Source organism: Octopus bimaculoides, chromosome 17 (assembly GCF_001194135.2).
Source record: "Octopus bimaculoides isolate UCB-OBI-ISO-001 chromosome 17, ASM119413v2, whole genome shotgun sequence".
Classification (NCBI taxonomy): domain Eukaryota; kingdom Metazoa; phylum Mollusca; class Cephalopoda; order Octopoda; family Octopodidae; genus Octopus; species Octopus bimaculoides.
Window position 1 is genome coordinate 50,338,152 of NC_068997.1, and position 23,331 is coordinate 50,361,482.

At 37.7% G+C, this 23,331-nt stretch overlaps 1 protein-coding gene across 1 annotated transcript in view; it reads left to right on the top strand.

The window, feature by feature from the left end:
• Positions 1 to 14,787: 14,787 nt before the first annotated feature.
• Positions 14,788 to 23,331, top strand: part of LOC106881590 (proliferation-associated protein 2G4) — a 28,623-nt gene continuing 20,079 nt past the window's right edge. Inside the window, exons 1-2 of the mRNA XM_052973906.1 lie at positions 14,788 to 14,942; positions 22,465 to 22,593. Of these exons, the coding sequence (XP_052829866.1) occupies positions 14,858 to 14,942; positions 22,465 to 22,593 (214 nt within the window). The 5' untranslated portion in view covers positions 14,788 to 14,857. The remainder of the gene's footprint in view (positions 14,943 to 22,464; positions 22,594 to 23,331) is intronic.

The window sequence follows — 23,331 nt, forward strand, 5'->3', positions numbered from 1 at the left end:
ATATATACATATATATATTTATATATACATATATATATTTATATATACATGTTTTTCATTTAGATTCCATTGTTTTTTGTCCTTTTAAGGGTTCTTTTTCATCCTTCCTTATTCGTTTTTTTTTTCTTTTTCTTCTTCTTCTTCTTCTTTGCCATTTCATGTCTGGGGAATACAAAATTTCGCTACAGTTTCTGACTTGGTTAGTGATGCATGGTGTTGAGAAATGGTGACCTGTAGATTTACGTAGCCATTAAAAACAATTGAAGTAAAACTCTGTTGAAGGTGGGCAACTCAATGTAGGTCGATATACCGTAGAACTTCCCATAACGATTTTGATTCATCACTTTGTTGAAATTAGACAAAAAAAAAAAAAAAAAAAATACACCAAAAAACTGAATTCTTTAGGTTCGAAAAATGTACATTTTTTTTTTAAAAAAAATCTCCTTGTAAGTCCAGTCTCTATAGAAATGCTACTTACTCATATACTCCAATCTTTACCAGTATTAATTCAATTGGACATATATCTCAATATATATGTATATATATGTATATATTTGTATATGTGTATATATATATGTATACATATATGTTATAAATGTATGTATATATATATGTATGTATGTGTATGTATATATGTATATTTTCGTTTCTATCTGTCTCTTTCACTCTCTCTATCTATCTATCTATCTATCTATATCTATCTCTCACCGACAGTAACCAAAGCAAAGCAAATTTTTTTGAATGCTTTGTTTCAATGGTGACTGCATTGTTTATTTTTTTTTTTTTTTTTTTTTTTTTTCAATTGTTAGCAGTTATTTCCCAAAAAAAATACAGACGCAGCGTACTGGATTTATTTAAAAAGGACAAAAAAAATAATAATTAAAACTTGGAAAAAAAAAAAAAGAGAAAAAGAAGAAAAAACTTTTTTTTTTTAAATAAAAGATCCTTTTGTCATTCTTTAAAAATACCCCCTTGGATATGGTTAAATAGATTGAAATATATTAAAAAGAATAAAAATTTCGCTAAAACCATTTTGTATTTTTTTGTTCTTAATACAGAATATATGGAGTTGATGCCATAAAAAACAACATCCATGGGATCGGTCAAGACAACTTGTGAATAGAACCAGGATATCTAAATCCGATCTTTATTAACAGCCATTTTGAACCTTAACGGATAAGGGAAGCACACTAAAGTTTCCCTTTATTTTTATTTTTTTTATTTTTTAGGAGTGGACTTATGGTTAACATTAATTCCTTTTTAATAGGTTATGTATGTTTTCATTGGCTATGATGCAAAGGGCCACGGAATATTATTGCAAGAGCATATTCAAAAATGAACTCGTTTGAGAACGGTACAGAGTGGACGACATAATCGCAGAATACCAAAAGCACAAGTTACATTGGACCAGACATGTCGCAAGGTTCACAAACAACAGACGGGCCCATGCAGCTACCAGGTTGTATCTAAGAGCTCAGAAAAGGCCACTCAAAATGCCTCCACAATGATGACAAGATAATTTAACCCTTTTGATACCAACCCGTCTGAAACCACCTCTGGCTCTCCAGTACAAATGCCTTGTTTTCATAAGTTCTGAATTAAAATCTCCCACCAAACCTTAGTCACAATTTATGTTCCTAATACTAGCTGAATGATAACTTAGTTATTTTACTAAATTCTTTGTTATATTTAAAATTAAGTGAAAGAATCACAGAGCATCTCTACAAAAATATGGTAATAAAAGGGTTAAACAATTTGGGCCAAGATGAAAAAGGAAATCACAACCAAGAAAGAAAAGTAATCGCATTGTGACCAGCAGTGTGTAACATCTGATGGCCTTGTCTATACAGTGATGTAGGGTTTAATCTTTGGTTTTCTTTTCAGTATTTTCTCTCTCTCTTTTTTTTTTTTTTTTTTTTTTTTTGCAATTTGCTTGTTTCTGTATTGTTAAAGCAATTATGCTGATGAGTGTATACCTTTCTTACAACCACACACACACACACACACCAGTGACAGAAATATAGTCATGTAGGAGTGGCTGTGTGGTAGGTAGCTTGCTTACAAACCACATGGTTCCGTGTTCAGTCCCACTGCGCGGCACCTTGGGCAAGTGTCTTCTACTATAGCCTCGGGCTGGCCAAAGCCTTGTGTGTGGATTTGGTAGGTGGAAACTGAAAGAAGCCCGTCACATATATATATATGTGTGTGTGTGTATGTATGTCTGTGTATCTGTGTTCCCCCCCCCCAAAAAAAAAAAACATCGCTTGACAACCGATGGTATTCTAAATTTATCCGAAAATAAAACCCCAAAATAAAATAAAATGGTCATTAATTATGCATGACCCTGACTCAGAGTATCTGATGATGTGGACTTGTTCTACACATGAAACTTTAATGTGATGCTGAGTCAAGCTGTAATTAAGTATATATAACAACAGCTAAATGTGTTGAGGGCTGCTTTGTGTTTTTTTTTCATTTGTTTGCTCACTCCTTCATGTATGAGTGTGTGTGTGTGTATAGAAGTGTAGTTGATAGTCAAAAAGCACATTGACCAGTCAACCAAAGGATCTACAGTACTTTAGCCACCACTCTCATTACACCATAGCTAAGACATTTAACTGTCTCTGCTTTATTGCACTGTAAATGGGAACTACAGTTAGCTAACGCTCATCATTGTAAGCAGTGGGGACACTGTATAATTTACTAGTGTTTTGTTGGCTTGCAGAGCTGAGTTCAAGTCATGATAATGCCTTGAAGTAAAGTGGACTTTGCTGGCCTCCATATCTTCAGCATATATTTGTCATCACAAGTCCAGGCAAGGTTGTTTATGGGAGACCAGCAGTCGCCCATGCATACCAGCCTCCCCTCTTCTAACCAATGATCTTATCCAAGGGAAAAACAAAGGCTGAATATAGCTTGGCACCAGTGATGTTGCAACTCATTTCTACAGCCGAGTGAAGTGGAGCAATGTGAAATAAAGTGTCTTGCTCAAGAACACAACACACTGCCCAGTCCAGTTATCGAATTCACTACCTCATGATAGTGAGCCCAACGCTTCAACCACTGAGCCATGTTCCTTCACTATAAAAAATATAAAATGAAAATAAAATAACTCTTGTATGACATTGACTGGCAAAGTTAAAGGAATTAAAGGCAGCTTGTCCAAACGGACAATTTCCTGATATGGTGGTGTGGTTAGAAGTTTGCTCCTTGGCCATATGGTTCTGGGTTCAGTCCCATGGCACCTTGGGCAAGTGTCTTCCACTATAGCTCCAGACCAACCGAAACTTTTTGAATGGATTTGATTGATGTAAACTGAAAGAAGCCTGTTGTATACATGTGTATTTCTTTGTCCCCCAGGGTCAATTCATTTGACTGAAGGCCTACAAAGTGTTGCCCCAGCATGGCTTCAATCCAACCCAATGGCTGAAACAAGTAAAAGATAATATATACTACTTCTGCTCATGTTTAAGATAACAATCAATTGATGTCACTGCTTACAATCAAATTACAGCCATTATATGTGTGTAAGGATGCATAGCCTAGTATTTAAGGTGTTGCGCTAACGATTACAAAATCATGGTTTTAATTCTTCGACTAGGTGGTGTGTTCATTATTTACATTTGACGGATATTTGTCCTCATCTTGTTTGTTGTTAACGCAACATTTCGGCTGATATACCCTCCAGCCTTCATCAGGTGTCTTGGGGAAATTTCAAACCTGGGTTCTCATTCCTAAGGTATTTTTTTATGTTGTCATTATATCCATCAAATGTAAATAATGTACATAATTCCTCATCCCTTAAATATAGATCTGTATTTATTTATTTAGTAGTGTTATATATATTGTATTGTAGTGTTGGTTTGAAACATTGGATCTGCCCAATTTGAACATAAAACAGAATATTTTTGCTGGATATGGCCAGTTTAAATGCTGAAAGATTAATTTGTTTTTTATATCTAGTTTGGTGGTGATGATGATGATGATATGCTGCCAAAATTTTAATAAATACTTTTGTGAGTGACAGCATCTACCAAAAAATTCCAAGTGTGCATTCAGCTAGGTATTTGAAGCTTTGATACTGTGCAACACTACTGTCTTCTCTGCTGTGTGCATAACTGACAGCATTCCAGGGAGAGACAGGCAGACTGCTACGTTTACTGCTGTTTCTCCACCTCTTTCTTGTCTGACAATAGGATGTGGTTTGAGGGAGACTTCACTGGTATTTCTCAGAATACATGTTACACTAACTTCCATATGATCTGGCAAATAATAATAATAATAATAATGCATTTAGCATAGTGAGTATTCATTTTCTTAGTGGGGTTCATGAATGCAAAGCAATCAATCACACAAGCATATTTACCTACACAAATATATATAGCCTGGTGTTGCCATCCAGTTTCACCCGTCCTCAGTCCAATTGTCCAACCCATGCTAGCATGGAAAGCGGACATTAAACGATGATGATGATGTATGTATGTATGTATGTATAAAATTATAATACAAGATAATGGAATGAACGGACTTCTTGTATCATAATTTCTTGTATTATAATCTTCTTTTTTTTTATGAATTCTGCATACACTAACAGATTTCCACATGCATATCCAGTAAAAGGATTATCCCTGCTGTGTGACTGCATATGATAGCCGATAACTGTAGAGGAGCTTTAAAATGCATGTTATAAGTTTATTACCCAGATGATATTATATAAACACACACACACACATGCACACATACAAAATGATTGCACAAACTTCTTTGTTCCAGTTGCAAAAGCACTCGCATGCCATCGGAAGCTCTTCTCATCCCATCAGGTATAAAACTTCAGGATTTCAGCCATCAACATTGGCATAGCGCTAGGCATTTCACCAGGCGTGCTAACGATTTTGCCAGCTTGCCACATTGGTTGTGAATATTCAGTCTTTCTCTGGAGGGAAGAATGTACCACTCACTATAAACAAGTGTATAGAGGGGGTATGAAATGTTTTAGCACAGCCATTTGGGTGCCACCTTTTCTTGGCAACACTATTTCAATGCTGACTTATTTGACATCAGACGTTTTAATGCCTCTCTCTTTCTCTCTCTGACACTCCATTGGTTACAACGACAAGAGTTCCAGTTGATTTGATCAATGGAACTGCCTGCTCAGGAAATTAATGTTCAAGTGGCTGAGCACTCCACAGACACATGTATCTCTAGCCCTTTCGTTACTGTATTTATTTTGAAATGCTCTCTGTTTTTCTTTCAATTACTTTAAATATAACAAAGAATTTAGTAAAATAACTTAGTTATCATTCAGCTAGTGTTAAGAACATAAATTGTGACTAAGGTTTGGTGGAAGATTTTAATTCAAAACTTATGGAAACAAGACATTTGTACTCAGAACCAGAGCCAGTTTCAGCCAGGTTGGTAACGAAAGGGTTAAAGTAGTTCTGATTGATTCAGCATCGCACACAATGTGACAAGGCTGGCCCCATTTGAATTAAAAGTACAACTCATTTTTGCCAGCTGAGTGGACTAGAGAAATATGACATAAAGTGTTTTGCTCAAGGACACAACACAGCACCAGGAATTGAACTCACAGCCTTATGGTCATGAGCTGAATATCCTAACCACTATGCCATGTGGCTTCACTCCTGGAAAGATTAGAAGAAAGTAAGGAGGCAAGAAATAACATCAGCTAGAGTAGAATCTTGGAATCGGGTAAAGAGATAGCTCAACAAGAGGCTGGAAACAAGATGTTTGCCAATGTTTCGCAATGAGGGTAGTCAGAGTCACAAAGTGGTCTTGATCACAGAGCAGTGTGTCTGTGAAAGTCAAGATGTCATTGGAGGAAACGTGTATGGAAGGACAGAAATGCTCTTATCTTCACTAATGCCAAGATGAAAGAAAATGTTTTGGAATGATTGTTGCTATAGGAGGTTACTGAACGAGGAGAATGCATTGGGAAAAGAGAGACTAACCCACCACAACCACACACACACACATTCTCTCCCTGAGTGAAGGACAGATGATGATGATGATGACAATGAAGTTCCCCCATTAATATATTCATTGTCAAGGAGACAGACCTGATGAAAAATGGTGGACGTCAAAATGCAGGGTAGAGATCAGATGATGAGGGCACAAAGAATACCTGGCACTTCTTCGTCTCCCACCAACTCTGACCTGCAATAAATGCCCCTGGCTCTTCCATACCACTCTTGGCTTGAGCAGCCAACTCGGCCACCAGCACCCTTCACAGCTGTCAGGGAGGCTGGGATATAACCTGCAAATCTGCTGCTCAGAGACAAGTTGGCACGACTGCCCAAAACATATATATATATAGCTTGCTTACCAACCACATGGTTCCGGGTTCAGTCCCACTGCATGGCACCTTAGGCAAGTGTCTTCTACTATGGCCTCAGGCCGACCAAAGCCTTGTGTGTAGATCTGGTAGATGGAAACTGAAAGAAGCCTGTAGTATCATCATCATCATCATCGTTTAACGTCCGCTTTCCATGCTAGCATGGGTTGGACGATTTGACTGAGGACTGGTGAAACCGGATGGCAGCACCAGCCTCCAATCTGATTTGGCAGAGTTTCTACAGCTGGATGCCCTTCCTATATATATATATATGTATGTATGTGTCTGTGTTTGTCCCCCCCACCATCGTTTGACAACCGATGCTAGTGCGTAACTTAGTGGTTCAGCAAAAGAGACCGATAGAAAAGTACTAGGCTTACAAAGAATAAGTCCTGGGGTCGATTTGTTCGACTAAAGGCGGTTCTCCAGCATGGCCACAGTCAAATGAGTGAAACCAATAAAAGAACATATATACATGTATGTGTATGTGTCTGAATCTATGTACGTATATGTATGTGTGCGTGTCTGTATGTATATATGCATATACATATGTGTGTGTGTGTATCTCCAGTTGACTAGCTCAGCACTAATCCATCAGATGTGAGATCAAATACATTCCAGTCGTGGCCATCCTGTCTTTTATTCGTATATAATATATTGAGACTACACCATCAAGTTTCATCTTTTTTAACATGCTAAGGTATAATCTGTGAGAGATTTAGCTGCTATTTCTCGCAAGTAGAGTAACTATGTCCTCTAGAAAATGCAAGGCTGGGAGCCAAAGTTTCACTAATACTTTCATCACAGTGGACCCGAGTATGGTAAGGTACATAACTCTGTCTCGACTACGAGGGTTTCAGAACAAGTTACATCCCCTTATTTAAATAACAAAACATCAAAAATTAAATTGATTTTCCCAATGTATTTAAGCTTCGTGTTTCTCCCGAGATTTGAATACAATGATTCTATTCAGTGTCTTCCTCACCACAAAACCAGCAAGTATGATGTGAACTATACGACACTGAGGAGGTCTCATTAGGCATAAATATGTTTGGAGTTGTCTCCCATATTTGCTGATGGGATTAAATTAATATTTATTCATTGAGCTTTACAGTGTCCTCTCCTCATTACATAATTATTTCTGAGATGTTTTGGTTCTCCCGACATTAAATATGTGAACCTCTACTCTGTAATTGAGTGGTCAATGCTAGAAAAGGTGAGGTTATCCTGCTATAAGATTGCATCATATCTAATAAAAAGTCAATAAATGAATGAATGAATAAATAATAATAATAATAATAACCCTGAAGTAGTTGTATGCTGTCAACTTAATGTGACAGTCCCCTGAAGGGAATAATACTACTGCTATTTAGCCCTAGGAAGCAGCACTGCTTTCTGTCAGCCTTGACACATTTCCTGTGTCCTTATGTTTACTACAAGGGGGAGACATGTATTATTTCTAAATAAATGTTTACATAAATAATAGACCTTCCTAGGTCTAATCAACAGTAGTATTATTCCCTTCAGGGGACTGTCACATTAAGTTGACAGCATACAACTACTTCTGGGTTATTATTATTATTATTAATATTGTTATTATTATTTATTTATTTATGTTTACAAGGGGGAGAAATGTATTATTTCATGCTCTGTAACGAAGATTACTTTGCACTCCTCAGTAGAGAACAAATTTAGAGTGGATTGTAGGTAATTGACATTTCATCGTCGTTTAACGTCCATTTTCCATGCTGGCATGGGTTGTACGGTTTGACTGAGGTCTGGAGAGCCAGCGGCTGCACCAGGCTCCAATCTGATCTGGCAGAGTTTCTACAGATGAATGCCCTTCCTAATGCCAATCACTTTGAGAGTGTAGTGGATGCTTTTTACATGCTACCGGGTCAGGAGCCAGTCAGGCGGGACTGGCATCGATCACATTCGGATGGTGCTTTTTACGTGCCACCAGTATAGGAGCCAGTCAGTGGGGGTACTGGCATTGGCAACGTTCAGATGGTGCTTTTTATGTGCCACCAGCACAGGAGCTAGTCAATATATATATATATATATATATATATATATATATATATATATATATATATATACATACATATATACATGTATGTATGTATGTATATATGTATGTGTGTGTGTGTGTAAAGGGCTTGTTACTACTTAAGAAGAGTGGACCCAATGTGTGCACTCGCACTAGTCAGTGGACGCACGCACACGCACAAATCAGTGGCACCTGCGATAAAAATAAGCCTCCATATGTTTAAATATGTGTAAAGTGTAAAACAGGGTAGAATTTTGTGTACTCCCATTATACTCTTAAAATCTGCATTTATATAAAATGTATTCTTTATAACACTTCATACGCATATATAACGAACATATTGTATATATCATAGATATAGAAATATATCTATAAAGAATTAATTCAATTCTATAACAATCAATAAATCAATTCATTAATCGTTACGAGACAGACAGAAAAGAAAAACCATCGATAATCCGCGAGAGAACTGCTAGATTGATTGATTCGTTTGGTTGGCGAAAATTAGTTGCAAGGGAGATAATTATAGTATCACAAGACTAGCCGTGATTACCTCCCATTAGTTCAGGAACGCTTTTGGTTCTCTCATCAAGGAATTTACTCTGTTTGGGGGTAAAAGTTGGATGTAAGGAAAGTAGGGAAAGGGGTCTGGAATAGGGGGAAAAGGTCTAAAAAGTCATAGGAATAAAGGGTTAAATTTGCCACGTAAAAAGTTTGGAGCCTGAACGGATGAGGTGTTGTGGGAAGGAGAGGTGTGAAGGTGATGTAGAGGGACCATGGACCTTCCAGGTAAGACAAATGAATATTAGGACGATGGAAAGGAGAAGGAGGCTAATTATGGTTAAGATTGAAAGGATGATGATGGTGGTGATGGAGGTTGCGATAATGGTGACGATGATGATGATGAGGAGGAGGCTGGTAATAATGGTGGTGGTGATGAGGGTGAAGATGACGAGGACGAGAATAGCCTGGAGGAGGAGGCTATTACTACTAATGATGATGGTGGGGGTGCCACAATGGTAATGACAATTGCAGCGGTGATGATGAAGATGAAGATGGCCCGAATCCCTTTATAGCAACAAAATATAAAGCATTTTGATCTGCTACAAATAGCATCTAATGAATGGAATAGTTTCAGTAAGAAAATATACATTAAATAAAACATGAGACTGAAAGATTTTGGAATGGAATCATTAGTGGTTACTAGATAGGTCAACTAAAAACCTTCTACATGAAGATACTAGAAACAGCAGTCAAATTCCTCTCAACACACACATGTTGTTTTATAAAAATGGAAGGATACATTAGAATACATTTGATGCACTGCGTCTGAAAAGATGGTGAGACCCTCACAGCTGAAATGCTGCTTTCGTTGTTGGTCTGTTTAGTCATGGTTGACAGGGGCTAAAGGACAAGTCTACTCAACCAAGCTTGACCGAGGGCTAAACAACTGATGTTGTCAACTAAGGAGTGTGTCTGTGGGTCACATTGCTCACATACATGTTGTCATGGGGCCACATATCTTTCAACACATATTTACAACAAAGATTTCTGTCATATCAGTTCTTTATTATTTGGCAAAAATCTTTTAAAACTTTTTATTTGCTCATCAATAATCCTATTTTTATTAATTAAGTCGTTATTGATTATTTTTATTATTAAAAATTTGGGGTGGGCGTTCCCCATTTTTAAACCTCCAGTTGCTCCACTCATGGGCCTTACATGTGTTTGAAAAACTCGCATACAGCCTGTGAACCACATATTTCGCTTGCCCATCATAGACCTGTTATAATAAAGAACACTGAAATCTAATAGAGATTTTTTTTATTATAAACACCAAGATGTCGTTACTATGAACAACAAACCGTGAGATACTTCGAAGCTTATTATTCTGGGACCAGGTATGATAGTAGTTGCTGTTATGATGTTAGCTGACCATTGTGTGTTGCTCTAGCTGTCCAATCATGTTGTGACAGTGATTAACTACTGCCTGTACCACTTTTTTCCCTCTTCTAAAGGATATTTACCTGATTCTCTAAGCTCTCCTCACAGCCTACCTGTGGTTGCAAATTCCTTTATTTTCTCCTCACCATCAACATTTAATATCCATTGTCCATGCTGGCATGGCTGGACGGTTTGACCAAGGCTGGCAAACTGAGGGACTGCACCAGACTTTAGTCTGATTTGACATGTTTTCTATGGCTGGATGCCCTTCCTAATGCCAATCACTCCAAGAGTGTATTGGGTGCTTTTACATGTAACCGGTGCTTGTGCACCATTGCCTCAATACTCAGGATATCAGATTTCCTCAGGACCTTTGCATCTGGAGTTTTTAAGATCCAGACAACATTCAAAATGTATATTGGTATGTGTGTGTGTTTGTGCCTTCTTGTCTTGATATTTTGTGATAATTGTAAACGAGTGTCACTGTTATGCAAGCAGCACTATTCCATGAAAACATGACTGGTCATGGCAGGGTGGGGAGGGAAATATTATCTTGCTAGGGAAAAAAAAGTCAGGGTTAGCAACAGGAAGAGCGCTCACCCACAGAAAACCCCTTCCTCAGTGGACCCCTGATTGAACCACGCAAGTATGGAAAAAAGGACGGGAAAATAACAGTGGTGATGATGGTGATACTGATGATGATGGTGGTGATGAGGATGATGATGATGATAATGATGACAGCAGCAAGAGTGGTGATGATGATGAAGATCATGATTATACACGCGCGCACACACACACACTATTTTGTGATCAGCCTTGCAAGTTGGCCCACATTATACAGCCTGCAGATTATATTAATCTCATTTCACTCTAAACCTTGCACTTCTTAAATATCTATGTCTGTCTTATTCATAAAAACATTGCTGACTTTCTGTTTGATTAAGAAGCTTGTTTCCCAACCATGAAGGTTCAGGGTTCAATCCCAGAGTGTGGCATCTTGGACAAGTGTCTTCTACTATAGCTGAAGGTCAACTACAGCCTTTTTGAGCGGATTTCATAGGCAGAGACTGAAAGAAGCTTGTCATATATACCTGGTGGTTGTGTACTCCTTATGCAGAGTCTGACCACCTCTTGCACTTTAGATCCATCATGGCGTCTGATGTGGCTTTTTAAAGCAGACCATGTTTTGAAACAGACATCCACATAGATTGCATATCCAATTTGGACCACTGAGAGCAGCAGTTAAGTTCCGATCTTTGTAGATCTTAAAATGTCTTTTGACGACTCCATTAGATTTGCAGACCTAATGGTATACATGGCATTGAAAGATGTGCACAGACATATAGGCAGAATAGTTGGTGGAGGTTCATTTTTCATGGGTCCACAAATGAGATTTGAGCCCAGCAAACGAAAGCCGTGGTCTGTCACAAACTTTGCACACAAAAAGGTCATTGTGATTGACCTTCCTAGTCATATCATTAATGTGTGTGTGTGTGTGTATACAGACACAGCTTGGATTATAACCCCTTATATTCACTATACACACACGCATATATAATATGAATGAGTGTGAATGGACAAACAAAAGAAAATTCATGCTTAACACATACATGCGGTAGGAGTTACACATACAGGCTGTTCAAAAAGTCTCTCCACAGTAAGTATTGAATGGTTTTCAGGTAATTCTTGTACACTGATCCTTTACTTGTTCCACAGAAAAAAAGTTTCACAGTGATAAATAAGCTGATCTTGGTGGCTAAAGTCCCTTTGAAATAATCCGTTCACTGAAAAACTCTTGGAGTAGCGCCACAGTGATGGGCAGGATGGAAAAAATTCACTGCGGAGAGACTTTTTAAACATGCTGTATTATTTAACCCTTTAGCCTTTCAACTGACCATATCAAGCTGAAATATTCTACTTGTTTTACATTCAAATTGGCCAGGTTTGGCTTCTCATTAAACCACAATTAAATGGAAATTGTGGTTGATGCCAGCGCCGCTTCTCTGGCTCCCTGTTGTGGTGGCACGTAAAAAGCACCATCCGAACATGGTCGATGCCAGCCCCCTTGGCTCCTGTGCCAGTGACATTTAAAAAGCACCATCCAAACGTGGTCGATGCCAGGCCCCTTGCCACGCTTGGCTCCTGTGCCAGTGGCACATAAAAAGCACCATCCAAACGTGGTCGGTGCCAGTGCCGCCTTGATTGGCCCCCATGCCGGTGGCATGTAAAAGGCACCCACTACGCTTTTGGAGTGGTTGCCGTTAGGAAGGGCATCCAGCCGTAGAAACACTGCCTGATCAGACTGGAGCATGGTGCAGCCTCCTGGCTTCCCAGACCCCAGTCGAACCGTCCAACCCATGCCAGCATGGAAAACGGACGTTAAACGATGATGATGACGATGACGATGACACCATTTAAATCACAAAGCTACAAGATAATGTATGATTAATATCCAAAACAGAGTAAATAAATATACATTACATTTGACAGAATAACTTGAATGTTGAAGGATTAATAACCATTTGACTCAGAGTCTTCAAGGCTTGTCAAACGAACCTGTCTCGTCAGGCTGAAATAATCTCTCAAAGTTAACAGCGGTGCCCCAGCATGGCTGTAACTCCCCAGCTGAAACGTGTTACACACACACACACATATTTATACATATACGTGTGTTTGTGTGTACAATATATTTTGATTCGACAGATGTTAGGAAGTGACTCAAGGGTCGAAAGTTTCGTTCACCGTACTTATCAAAGTATATACACACATAGGAAGATAGAGAGGTACAGAAATAAATAGATAAGTATATATATAGGCGCAGGAGTGGCTGTGTGGTAAGTAGCTTGCTTACCAACCACATGGTTCCGGGTTCAGTCCCACAGTGTGACACTTTGGGCAGGTGTCTTCTACTATAGCCCCGGGCCGACCAAAGCCTTGTGAGAGGATTTGGTAGTCCGTCGTATATATATATGTGTGTGTGTGTGTGTTTATGTGTCTGTGTTTGTACTCCCCCCCCACCTCAACATCGCTTGACAACCGATGGTGGTGTGCTTATGTTCCTCGTAACTTAGCGGTTCGGCATAAAGAACCAATAAAATAAGTACTAGGCTTACAAAGAATAAGTCCTTGGTGCTTCAGCATGGCCGCAGTCAAATGACTGAAACAAATAAAAGAATATATAGAGAGGGGAGGGGAGGGGGAGAATAGAAAAAGAAAAAGTGAAACTAAATTCTAAAGAATAAAAAGGGGAGGGCATAGAAAAGTGATCTTGCATCTGATGGGGTGAGTGACAGGACAGGGTGAAGTAGGGAGGGGACAAAAGGGCCACAGCGATAGGGAAAATAGAGAGGGCTGCAGGGGTCTTGGGTTGGTATATAAGGAATCATAAACAAAATGTGACTTGTGAAAACAGTGGTAGACAATAAAAGCGGGTCCTGGATGAAATAAGGGAACGCACGGGCGACTTGGACACGCATGTGTGTCTGGGGAGAGAGAAGTAGGGAGTGGGGTATTGAAGAAGGGTAACAGGATAGTAATAGGGACGTGTGTAAATGAGAGACAGAGGGAAGAATAAAAGTGTGGTAGTAAAGAGAGAGGGGGAGGAGAAAGAGACAGAAAAAATTAAATAGAGAGAAGAAAAGTTAGAGAGAAAGGGAAAGCGTGAGGAGGAGAAGAGAAGAGGTATGGAAAGAAATGAAAACGAAGAGAAAGATATAATTTAGAGAGAGAGTAGGAGAGATAGACCGTGTAGAGAGAAGGGGAGATAGGAAGGGAAAGTGACACACAGAGAGGGGGGAATAGAAAGGGAAGAGACAGACAGAGGGAGAGATAGAAAGGGAAGAAAGAGAGAGAGAGAGAGAGAGAATTAGGAGAGGGAAAATGTAAAAAAAGTAAAAGTGAGAGAATAGAAAACCGAGGAAGCAAGGTAAAATATAAATAGGTAGGTTGATAGATAGATAGATAGATAGAGAGAGAGAATGTGTTGGTGAATAGGGGTACAATGAAATGAGGTGCAGGAGGAGGGAAATTTCAACGAGTAACAAGATAAAAATGAACGAAGAATAGAAGCGTGGAGAGAGTGTATATATATGTTGGTAGGACTGTGTATATATATATATATGTAGGGATCAGCACGTATGTGTGCCTTGTAGCCGTCTGTATGACTATGCGTCTGTCAGTATGTAAGTGTGCGCGTTAGTACAGATATGTATGTGCGTGCGTGCTCTGGTGTCAGTACATGTCTGTGTTTGTGCGCGCATCCGTATGTATCTATGTGTATGTACCTTTACTTATGTGTATGCGCGCATCTGTCTGTATGTGCGTGCGTCAGTACGTATTTCTGTACATGTGAGTGCGTGCATGAGTAGGTATGAATGTGTGTGTGTGTGTGTGTCAAAGTACGTATGCGTATATGCGGCGGCGGCGGCGGTGTTGTTGTTTGAAGGTGAGAGTGAGGCTGGTCGTCGTCGTTCCCGCCTTCCTTTCACTTGGAACTCTTCAATACTTCCAACATGGCTGACAAAGAAGACACCGAGAATTCTCCTGCCCAGGATTTAGTCGTCACCAAATATAAAATGGTCGGCGACATGGTCAATGGTACGTTAAACAAACGAAAAAATACCTTCAATCCACTTCTCATTAAATCTTCACTTTTTTCGCCTAAAACAATTCCTTTCTTCGTAAAGAAATAACACACATATATATATCCACCATTCTATCTCTCAAATCCCCTCTCTCATTCTCTCTTGTCCCCCTCTCTATTATCATCTATCCTCTTTCTCCTCTCTCTCTCGTCTCTCCTTTACTCTTTCTTTCTGTAAAGCTTTTATCATTTTCACTTTTTCCTTTATAGTTTTTTCCATTCACTTTTTTTAAGCAACGTACCTCTTCTTTCCATATAAACTGTATATATACACACATATATAACTTAATATGTATATATTTCTCCACATATATATATAGACATGAATTTGTGGTCTTCTACACTCATATGCCCTTATATATATGCAGCACATGTATCGTTATCACCATCACCGCTAAATAATAATAATAATAATCATTATTATAGTTCAGTAATTTCAAACTACAACCATACCCATATATATTTTTAAAATTACTTTCATACATTTAAATTAACCAATTAATAAAATCAAAATTAATTAACACTGGTCTCCCAACCAACACGCAGTCAGCCTGACACAACCATGTATATATATAATACTCGTATATATATATATATATATATATATATCCGTCTCTATATTTATATATACCCGTTCATACACATGTAGATAACTGAAATATATTATAGTTCCTTTAAATATATACCCCGATCGTTCGTCTGTTTAGTTTCAAGAACAGCATTGAAAGTTCTTGGTTGATGGAACCGAAAGAATCTAAGTGGGAAAGTACTTCAAATCCACAATAATAGAAGACGAGCAGCAACACCACATGCTTTACATATGGCACAGTTCCTTGTTTTGTCACCCACTAATTGGACGGCAAGAACACATGCTTTCTTCACCGATATATTTTCATTTCCTTCTCTCTCTATCTTGATTTTTTTAAGGCCTTCTCTCTCTCTCTCAGGTTTTTTTTCTGTCTCATTTTGTTAATATTGTGAAATATTAACTTATATTTTGTGATAGATTCGAAGGGTTTTTTTTCTGTTGGTTTTTAAATTTTGTGTCATTTATTTGACACACTATATGTATGTGGTCTTACTGTCTTCGTGTGAATCCTATATATGTAACCGTATATATGTATATATATAGACACACATCTAGCTATTTATATATATATATATACACACACACACACATCTAGCTATTTATATATATATATGTATGTATAAGGAGAGATAGGTACGAAGAGGGTGAAAAACGGAACGTTGAAAATAAGAAAAATTCACCTCAAAAACTACACGCGTGTGTTTGTCTAAACAGATTGTGTGTGTGTGTGCTTGGTGTAGTAGTTTAACACCGGGCCAATCTTGATCGAGTACTGTTATGAGTAAAGGTGTTCTATCCATGACCAGTCCATTTGTTTGATGCGGTAACGTTGAAATTTGGATTCCGCTAATCCTATCACGTAGAAGTATTCCCCTTGTGTGTGCGTGTGAATATGTATATATATATATATATTTCTCATGTGTTCGGCTTGTCATATTACTCTGTATGTGGTTCACAGTGCCTAAAACGAATAGATGACTACAAAATTAAAATACATATATCTATCTCAAAATATCTGTGGTGGTGATCCAATATAACCCAGTACTCTCGCATTTATACACGTGTGAATGTGTGTATGTGTATATATATTTATATGTTCATATTCTAAGTCCGCAAAGTACTTACATTTTTCCCGTTATAAACTAAAAATGACTACAGACAGTGCTTGTTAATCCTGTCTCTCTCTATTTCGATAGTCGATCCCTTTTATTTCATAACTTCTGTGAAATTATATTCTATTAAACCTTTAATATTTGCCATTGATAATAAGTAATAATTTTAAAACAGATATAAGATTGCTGGACTCGCTAATGGTACTTAATTTTACGTAGATCCTTAAGGTGATCATTGAAATATATCTAATATATATATATAAAATCTGGAGAGTTGAGAGATCGATCTACCCTCTGTCCCCTTTCGTACTATTTTATAAAGAACGGGATATATAGATGGTGGTGGTGGGGTGTAAAAAAACCCCCCGAAAACCATCGGTTCTCCCGGTGGCTACTCCGCCGGCTGGACAATAGAAATAAGCGTGTGTCTACTTGGCAAGCTTCAGTTACAAAGAAGTAGGCCATGTGGTGCAATAAGGCCAGTTTCTTTTTTCATAAAACCACACTTCTCTGCTTCTGTTCTTTCATTGCATCACGCACACACACACATGTATGTATATATATATATATATATATAAATAATATTAGATAGATATATATATGTGTGTATATCCGAGTGTGTGTGTGTAATGCATATGTAGTTGTGCTCGGTAATCTACCATTAGGATTTGTCGATACTCCACGTGCAATGCTTCCCGCAGCTATTTTCTTCTCACAGTCTTTTTCTCTTTTTGCCACCTCGTATATCTCATTGTAAATAGACGTCATTAATTATTATTAATATTAATAATTTCCACTCAGCACCATCGTTAATCAATTTCATTATTTCAACAGCAACAAAAATTATATAAAAATAACCCAGATTTTCTATGTAAACTTATTCCGTCTACACACACACACACACAATAGATTAAGTCCCTTGCGTGGTGGACCAAATTTCTTGCGATATTTTTTCTGTTTTTTTACAACTTTTTCCCCCCTTTTCTCCCTTCGCTAGGAGGGGGTTAATAGCGATGGTGAGTGTCTGACTCCACCCCTCCCTCACTAGTCACTGGTGTCAAATCAGTTGTGACACAATGCTGTTAGCAGCGCACGGCTATTAACTGCGGCTCTTTGTCTAGATAATTTTTTGTGACCATTCCTGGGTTGCCTACACTTTCGTAAATGTTACCTAAGTATATAATATATATAGACGTGTATGTCAATCTAGGTGGGGAAACGAACAGGTCCCGCTATTCTGTGCATACACGACCCAGCTTGGCTCCAAATGCGGTGTAAATAAGTAATTAAATTCTGCTGTTCCAGAGACGTCTTGGGCTATGATGGAGCCTTGACAGTATATTTACGGTCACAGTGACTGGTTGAAATAGAGACCCGCCACCAAACGTACCTTGTTCATAAGTATGTATGTATGATGATTCTGTATGGCTGTTATACAGAAAATTAAGGCAGTTGTAAAACTAAAGATAACGTTGTCGCCTTGGGGTATGTAAGGGCTGAATAGTTGCTTTTTGGTAGGGGTAACAGAGCAGAATTAGTTGGACTGATTCCAGAATAATATAACGTTAAGGAGTACAAATTAACCTGGGGAGATATAGAGTGGAGGTACTTGGGTTAATTTAATCTTCCAAGTGAATGTTGACAATATACAGCAATTAGTGTGTGAGACTCAGCTATTCTGTGAAGCTTTGGTAATGTTCAGTTTTTTAAAAATGGTAAATAAAATTTCTTCCTGGAGCTACTCACGTTTCAGTCTTGGTTCCCTTAATAAGATGGCAAGACATAATAATGACTCTTTCACAGTAGAACTTTACTAATGTTGTCTAACCTATTAAATTTCGTTGGTTGTCATTGCGTAAGTGCATCAATCTGCCAATCCTCAGAGGTTTTTGCAATGAGAGGAAATATTATATTTGACTCTTCGTGGAACCACAGTGAACTGTTTTATTTTACTATCCTAGTGGCGGTCTGAGAGAAAGGAAAAGCAGAATCCATGGTCCTTGGGATTTTTAACTCCACATAAGTTTGTGTGTGTGTGTGTGTGTAATAATGCATGCGTGGCTCTGTGGTTCATTGTAGAACCACCATGATTTCAGGTTCAATCTCATTGCTCACCATCTTGGTGTCTTCTACTATAGCCCCGGACAAGTGACTTTGAAGTGTATGTGGCCAACAGGAACTATACAGAAGCCTGTTGTGTGTGTTCGTGTTTCATCACTTGACAAGTTTTTGTTTTTTTTTGTTTTTTGTTTTTTTTGTCTCTGTGACTTAATGGTTTGGAAATATGAGATTGATAGAATAAGTGCCAAACATGAAAATAAATGCTGAGGTCAGTTTAATCAAGCAAAAACTCTTCAAAGTCTTGTCCCAGCATGGCTGCTATCCAATGACTGAAGCAAGAATTTATATATATATGAAGTGCAGGCATGGCTGTGTGGTAAGAAGTTTGCTTCCCAACTGCCTGGATTCAGGTTCAATCCCATTACATAACACCTTTGGCTAGTGTCTTTTTGTATTCTAACCCCTTGTGAGAGTGAATTTGGTAGATGGAAACTGAAACGAGTTTGAATATATATTGTGTGTGTGTGTTTCACTATCTCTGTCTTGACATTGTGTGATAGTTTTGATAGTCACCATCATGTAAGCTGTGTCGTTTGTTTCCAATCTTCTATGAAAACATGCCTGATCATAGGGAAGTATAGCCTTACTTGTAAACTGGAAGGGCATTCAGCCATAGAAGATCAGCCTCAGTAAACTCTGTCTAAACCATGCTAGCATGGAAAAGTGGCTATTAAAATGACATTTGCATGCACGTGCGCGCACACACACACAAGGACGTTTTCATCTTTGTTCTGTTCACTGCTATTTCTGCCAACTGTCATAGATAACAGGGCCACATCTGAATCTCAAAGATATACCTGAAAGCAATCTGATAAATGTAACTTTATATCAAAAGCATTTACCTTAACTCTCCAACCCCAAATCAGTCCTGAGCAAGCAGACCTCCAGTCGAAACATTCTCTGACCATTCTTTGTGTTTTTTGGGTTTTTTTTTAATGTCTTGGACTACATTATCACCGTGATTTTAGGAAAATTTGGTTTGCTGTTTCTAGCAGGTTGGCCATGGAGGGGTTTCATCAAAATATTACATTTAAAGGATATTCTCTATGCTGAATGTCACCTGACCAAATAACTCACTATCCGGTCAATTATGACCTGTTAGAATAATTATTGTCTTTAAGAACAATGGTATTATTTGCCAAAAAAAACCTGATCAAACTAATTAGAAAGGTTTTTGTTTTCCAATTAACTGGAATAAACGAAACCTGTCTGAAAAGAAATGAGGTGAGCATGGGCTGTTAGATGTGTATTCTCAACATAGAGGAGCTGAAAGTTGGGTGTGAGGGCTTTTGGGGGAAACCTTTGTAGTGTGTCAGGTGGGAAGATCATATATGATGTGTATGGAGGATAACAGATGGGTGAAGAAATGTTAAACAAATCAAGTGGAAGGAACATCATTCATTGTTTCAATGTTCACTTTTCCATTCTGACATGGGTCAGACGGAATTTGTTGAGGCACACTTTCAATAGCTGAATCCTCTCTCTATTTCCAAGTCAGGTAATATTTTTCACTGGTCCTTTGTACAACAAACAGCTTGGTGGTCAAACATATTTCCATTGAAAATTGACCTATATGATACTGCCCTTGGTCCTGTGATACAAGCTTTGTTTTTAAAATTATGTAAATTAAAATGTCCCACTTCATTATTTCCAAAATTAAAACAAAAACAGTGTATTTCAACAGAAATATAATGAAACAGTTAAAGTGATCAAATTAAAATCCTCCAAACACCAGCTTGATAATAACAACAAGTATCATTTTTAATTGAAACAAAAGGGTTAAAACTAAACAGCATGTCTCTCTTTCATTTGTGACTTTTAGGAGTAATGAACCATGTTGCACCATTCTTGTGTAATGCCCAAAGTCTGGATTCAATTCAGACTGAATGGCCAGGGTTTAAGCAGTACACTTTTGATCATGGTCAAACAGCTGAGAAGTAATAGTTATGACTCAGAAAGATGACCATTTGGTTCTACTAAATATACCTGGCTTGACTTTTAGTGAGCTTCCTTTGTAAATAAGATATTTGTAGCCTGTTCAGTGGAACTACTCTCACCCTGGTGTGTGGCTTGAAGGGAAATGACTTGAAAAAAATAGGGAGTGGAGAAAATACTTTGCGTTTTATTAAGGGTTGACTTAGAAGTACTGGGGTTGATACATTCAACTAAAATAGTAGTTTTCCATGATACTGTCATCTACAGTTTATTATGGTCAGATTTACTATGGCTAAATGCCCTTCCTGTTGCTAACCCTCACCCATTTCCAAGTAAGGTAATACTTACCCATGGCCAGACATATTCTTGCAGAATAACAAATGAACAACACTGCTTGTATGACAGTGACACTCATTTACAATTGTCACATGATGTTAAGAGAAGGAGACACAAACACACAACAGGCTTTTAGATTCCACCAACCAAATCCACTCACAAAGCTCGTTCAGTTTGTGGTTGGTACTTAATTTAATCGACCCCGAAAGGATGAAAGGCAAAGTCAACCTCGGCGGAATTTGAACTCAGAACGTAACGGCAGACGAAATACCACTAATCATTTCGCCCGGTGTGCTAACCACTCTGCCAGCTCACCGCCTTCTTACTGCACAGCCATGCTTGTACCTGTGTGTGTGTGTGTATGTCATATTGTTATCCTGAAGCTGCCATCTCTGATGCGAAATTTGACATTTCTAAGTTAAAATATCAATTCTGGAAATCTGGTTTTAGAAATAAACTGACCCACTTGATAAAGCTGGACTTGTGTCTCTGCTTTATATTCTTCCTGTCTCCTTGACTGAAGAATTTTGTTTTGAATGTTTCTGTAGTGTTGTAGGTTTTATAGTATACAGGGAGAGTTTTTCTGTTTACAAGAATTGACTCTATGACGATAGAGATTGGAGTTGCTTTTGGCTTGGCAATAATCTGGATTTGTGATTGTGTGTTGTAATCGAATCACATACATCATACAGGTAGCCATTCAGAAAACATTTCACACACAAACTTCACTTTCACTTTTGTTTTGTAATAGTATTCCGTGCTATAAATTGGTAAAGGGTTGTACATTTATGACTTAGTTACTGATTCACTGATGAAGCCGTTGTGTTGCTATTAGTTATGTAGCATAAAATATTTACCCCTTAGCATCCAGATTATTCTGTCAAATGTAATGCTTATTTATTCCCATTGATTTGAATCAATCATGCGTTACCTCATACCTTTGAGATTTCAATGTTGGGATTGTCTACTTTTAGTATGACATTGTCAGGTAGGCATGAGAGACTGTTTGTCCAATTTAAGCATAAAACAAATACAATATTTTTTGCCAGATGTGGCCAGTTTAGATGCTAAAAAGTTTAACCCTTTTGATGCCAACCTACCTGTGACTCCCTATTTCTGTGATATAAGTTCCCTCTTGTTCTAAAGTGATCTAAATTAAAACTTTCAAGTTTTATGCTAATTTATGTTCCAAACACCAGCTTAACGATGACAAATTTGTTATATTAAATTGCTATTTTATCAAAATTAACTGAAACGAAGGCAATGGCTGCAAAAAGGGTTTTAAACTTGTGTTATATGCAAATATGCAAGATCAGGTGGTCTAGAGACCCCCCTCCCTCCATTTCCATTATTAACTTTTACCAAATGCTTTTTCTTCTACAGGAATCCTAAAACTTGTCATTGGAGAATGTAAAGCTGGTAAATCTGTCATCCAAATTTGCAAATTTGGAGATGAATTATTGCTTGAAGAAACATCTAAAGTATTCAAGAAAGATAAAGAAATGAAAAAAGGTAAAGAATTTATTTTATTTTTAAAAAAAACAAACAAAAAAAACACTTGTTTAAACTTTTTGTAACCAACTTATCTGAAACTGCTGTTTTTCTGATACAAACTAAATTGCTTTAAATTGATCTGAGTTAAATCTTCCATCAAAATTTCATGTTTATGTTCCAAACACCAACTTAAAAACAACAAAGTTATTTTTACTAATTCATCATTATTTTCAAAATTAATTGAAACAAAAGCAGTCTATTTCGATAGAAATATAATACCAAAAGGATTCAAATTAACGTGGACTTCTTGCTTAATAGTAGCTTGATAATGATAGTTATTTTAATTGGTCCTCCATGGTTTTCTAAATTAATTGAAAGAAAGGCGGTATATAATCAACAGAGATTATAATCGGATTTAAGAGATGGAAATGTTGGAGATTTGATCCAGTAGTCATGCCTTCCCCAAAACAGATTTAAGGACCTGCTTTTTTCCTTCCATTGTGAAGGGTTATTTTGAAATATAAGCATGACTACAGATCACTCTAGGGCAGTGCTCCACCACCGATATGCCGTGACACTCTGGTGTGCTGCAGTGTAACCTGAATATAATCTTTCTCCCTATACTTTTAGTTATATTTTTAGTTCAGGTGTGCTGCCGAATTTTGAAAAGAATATAAGTGTACCGCAAGTGAAAAATGGTTGCGGAGCACTGCTCTAGAGTGACTGAGGTTGTGAAATCAAAGAACAGGTTACTCT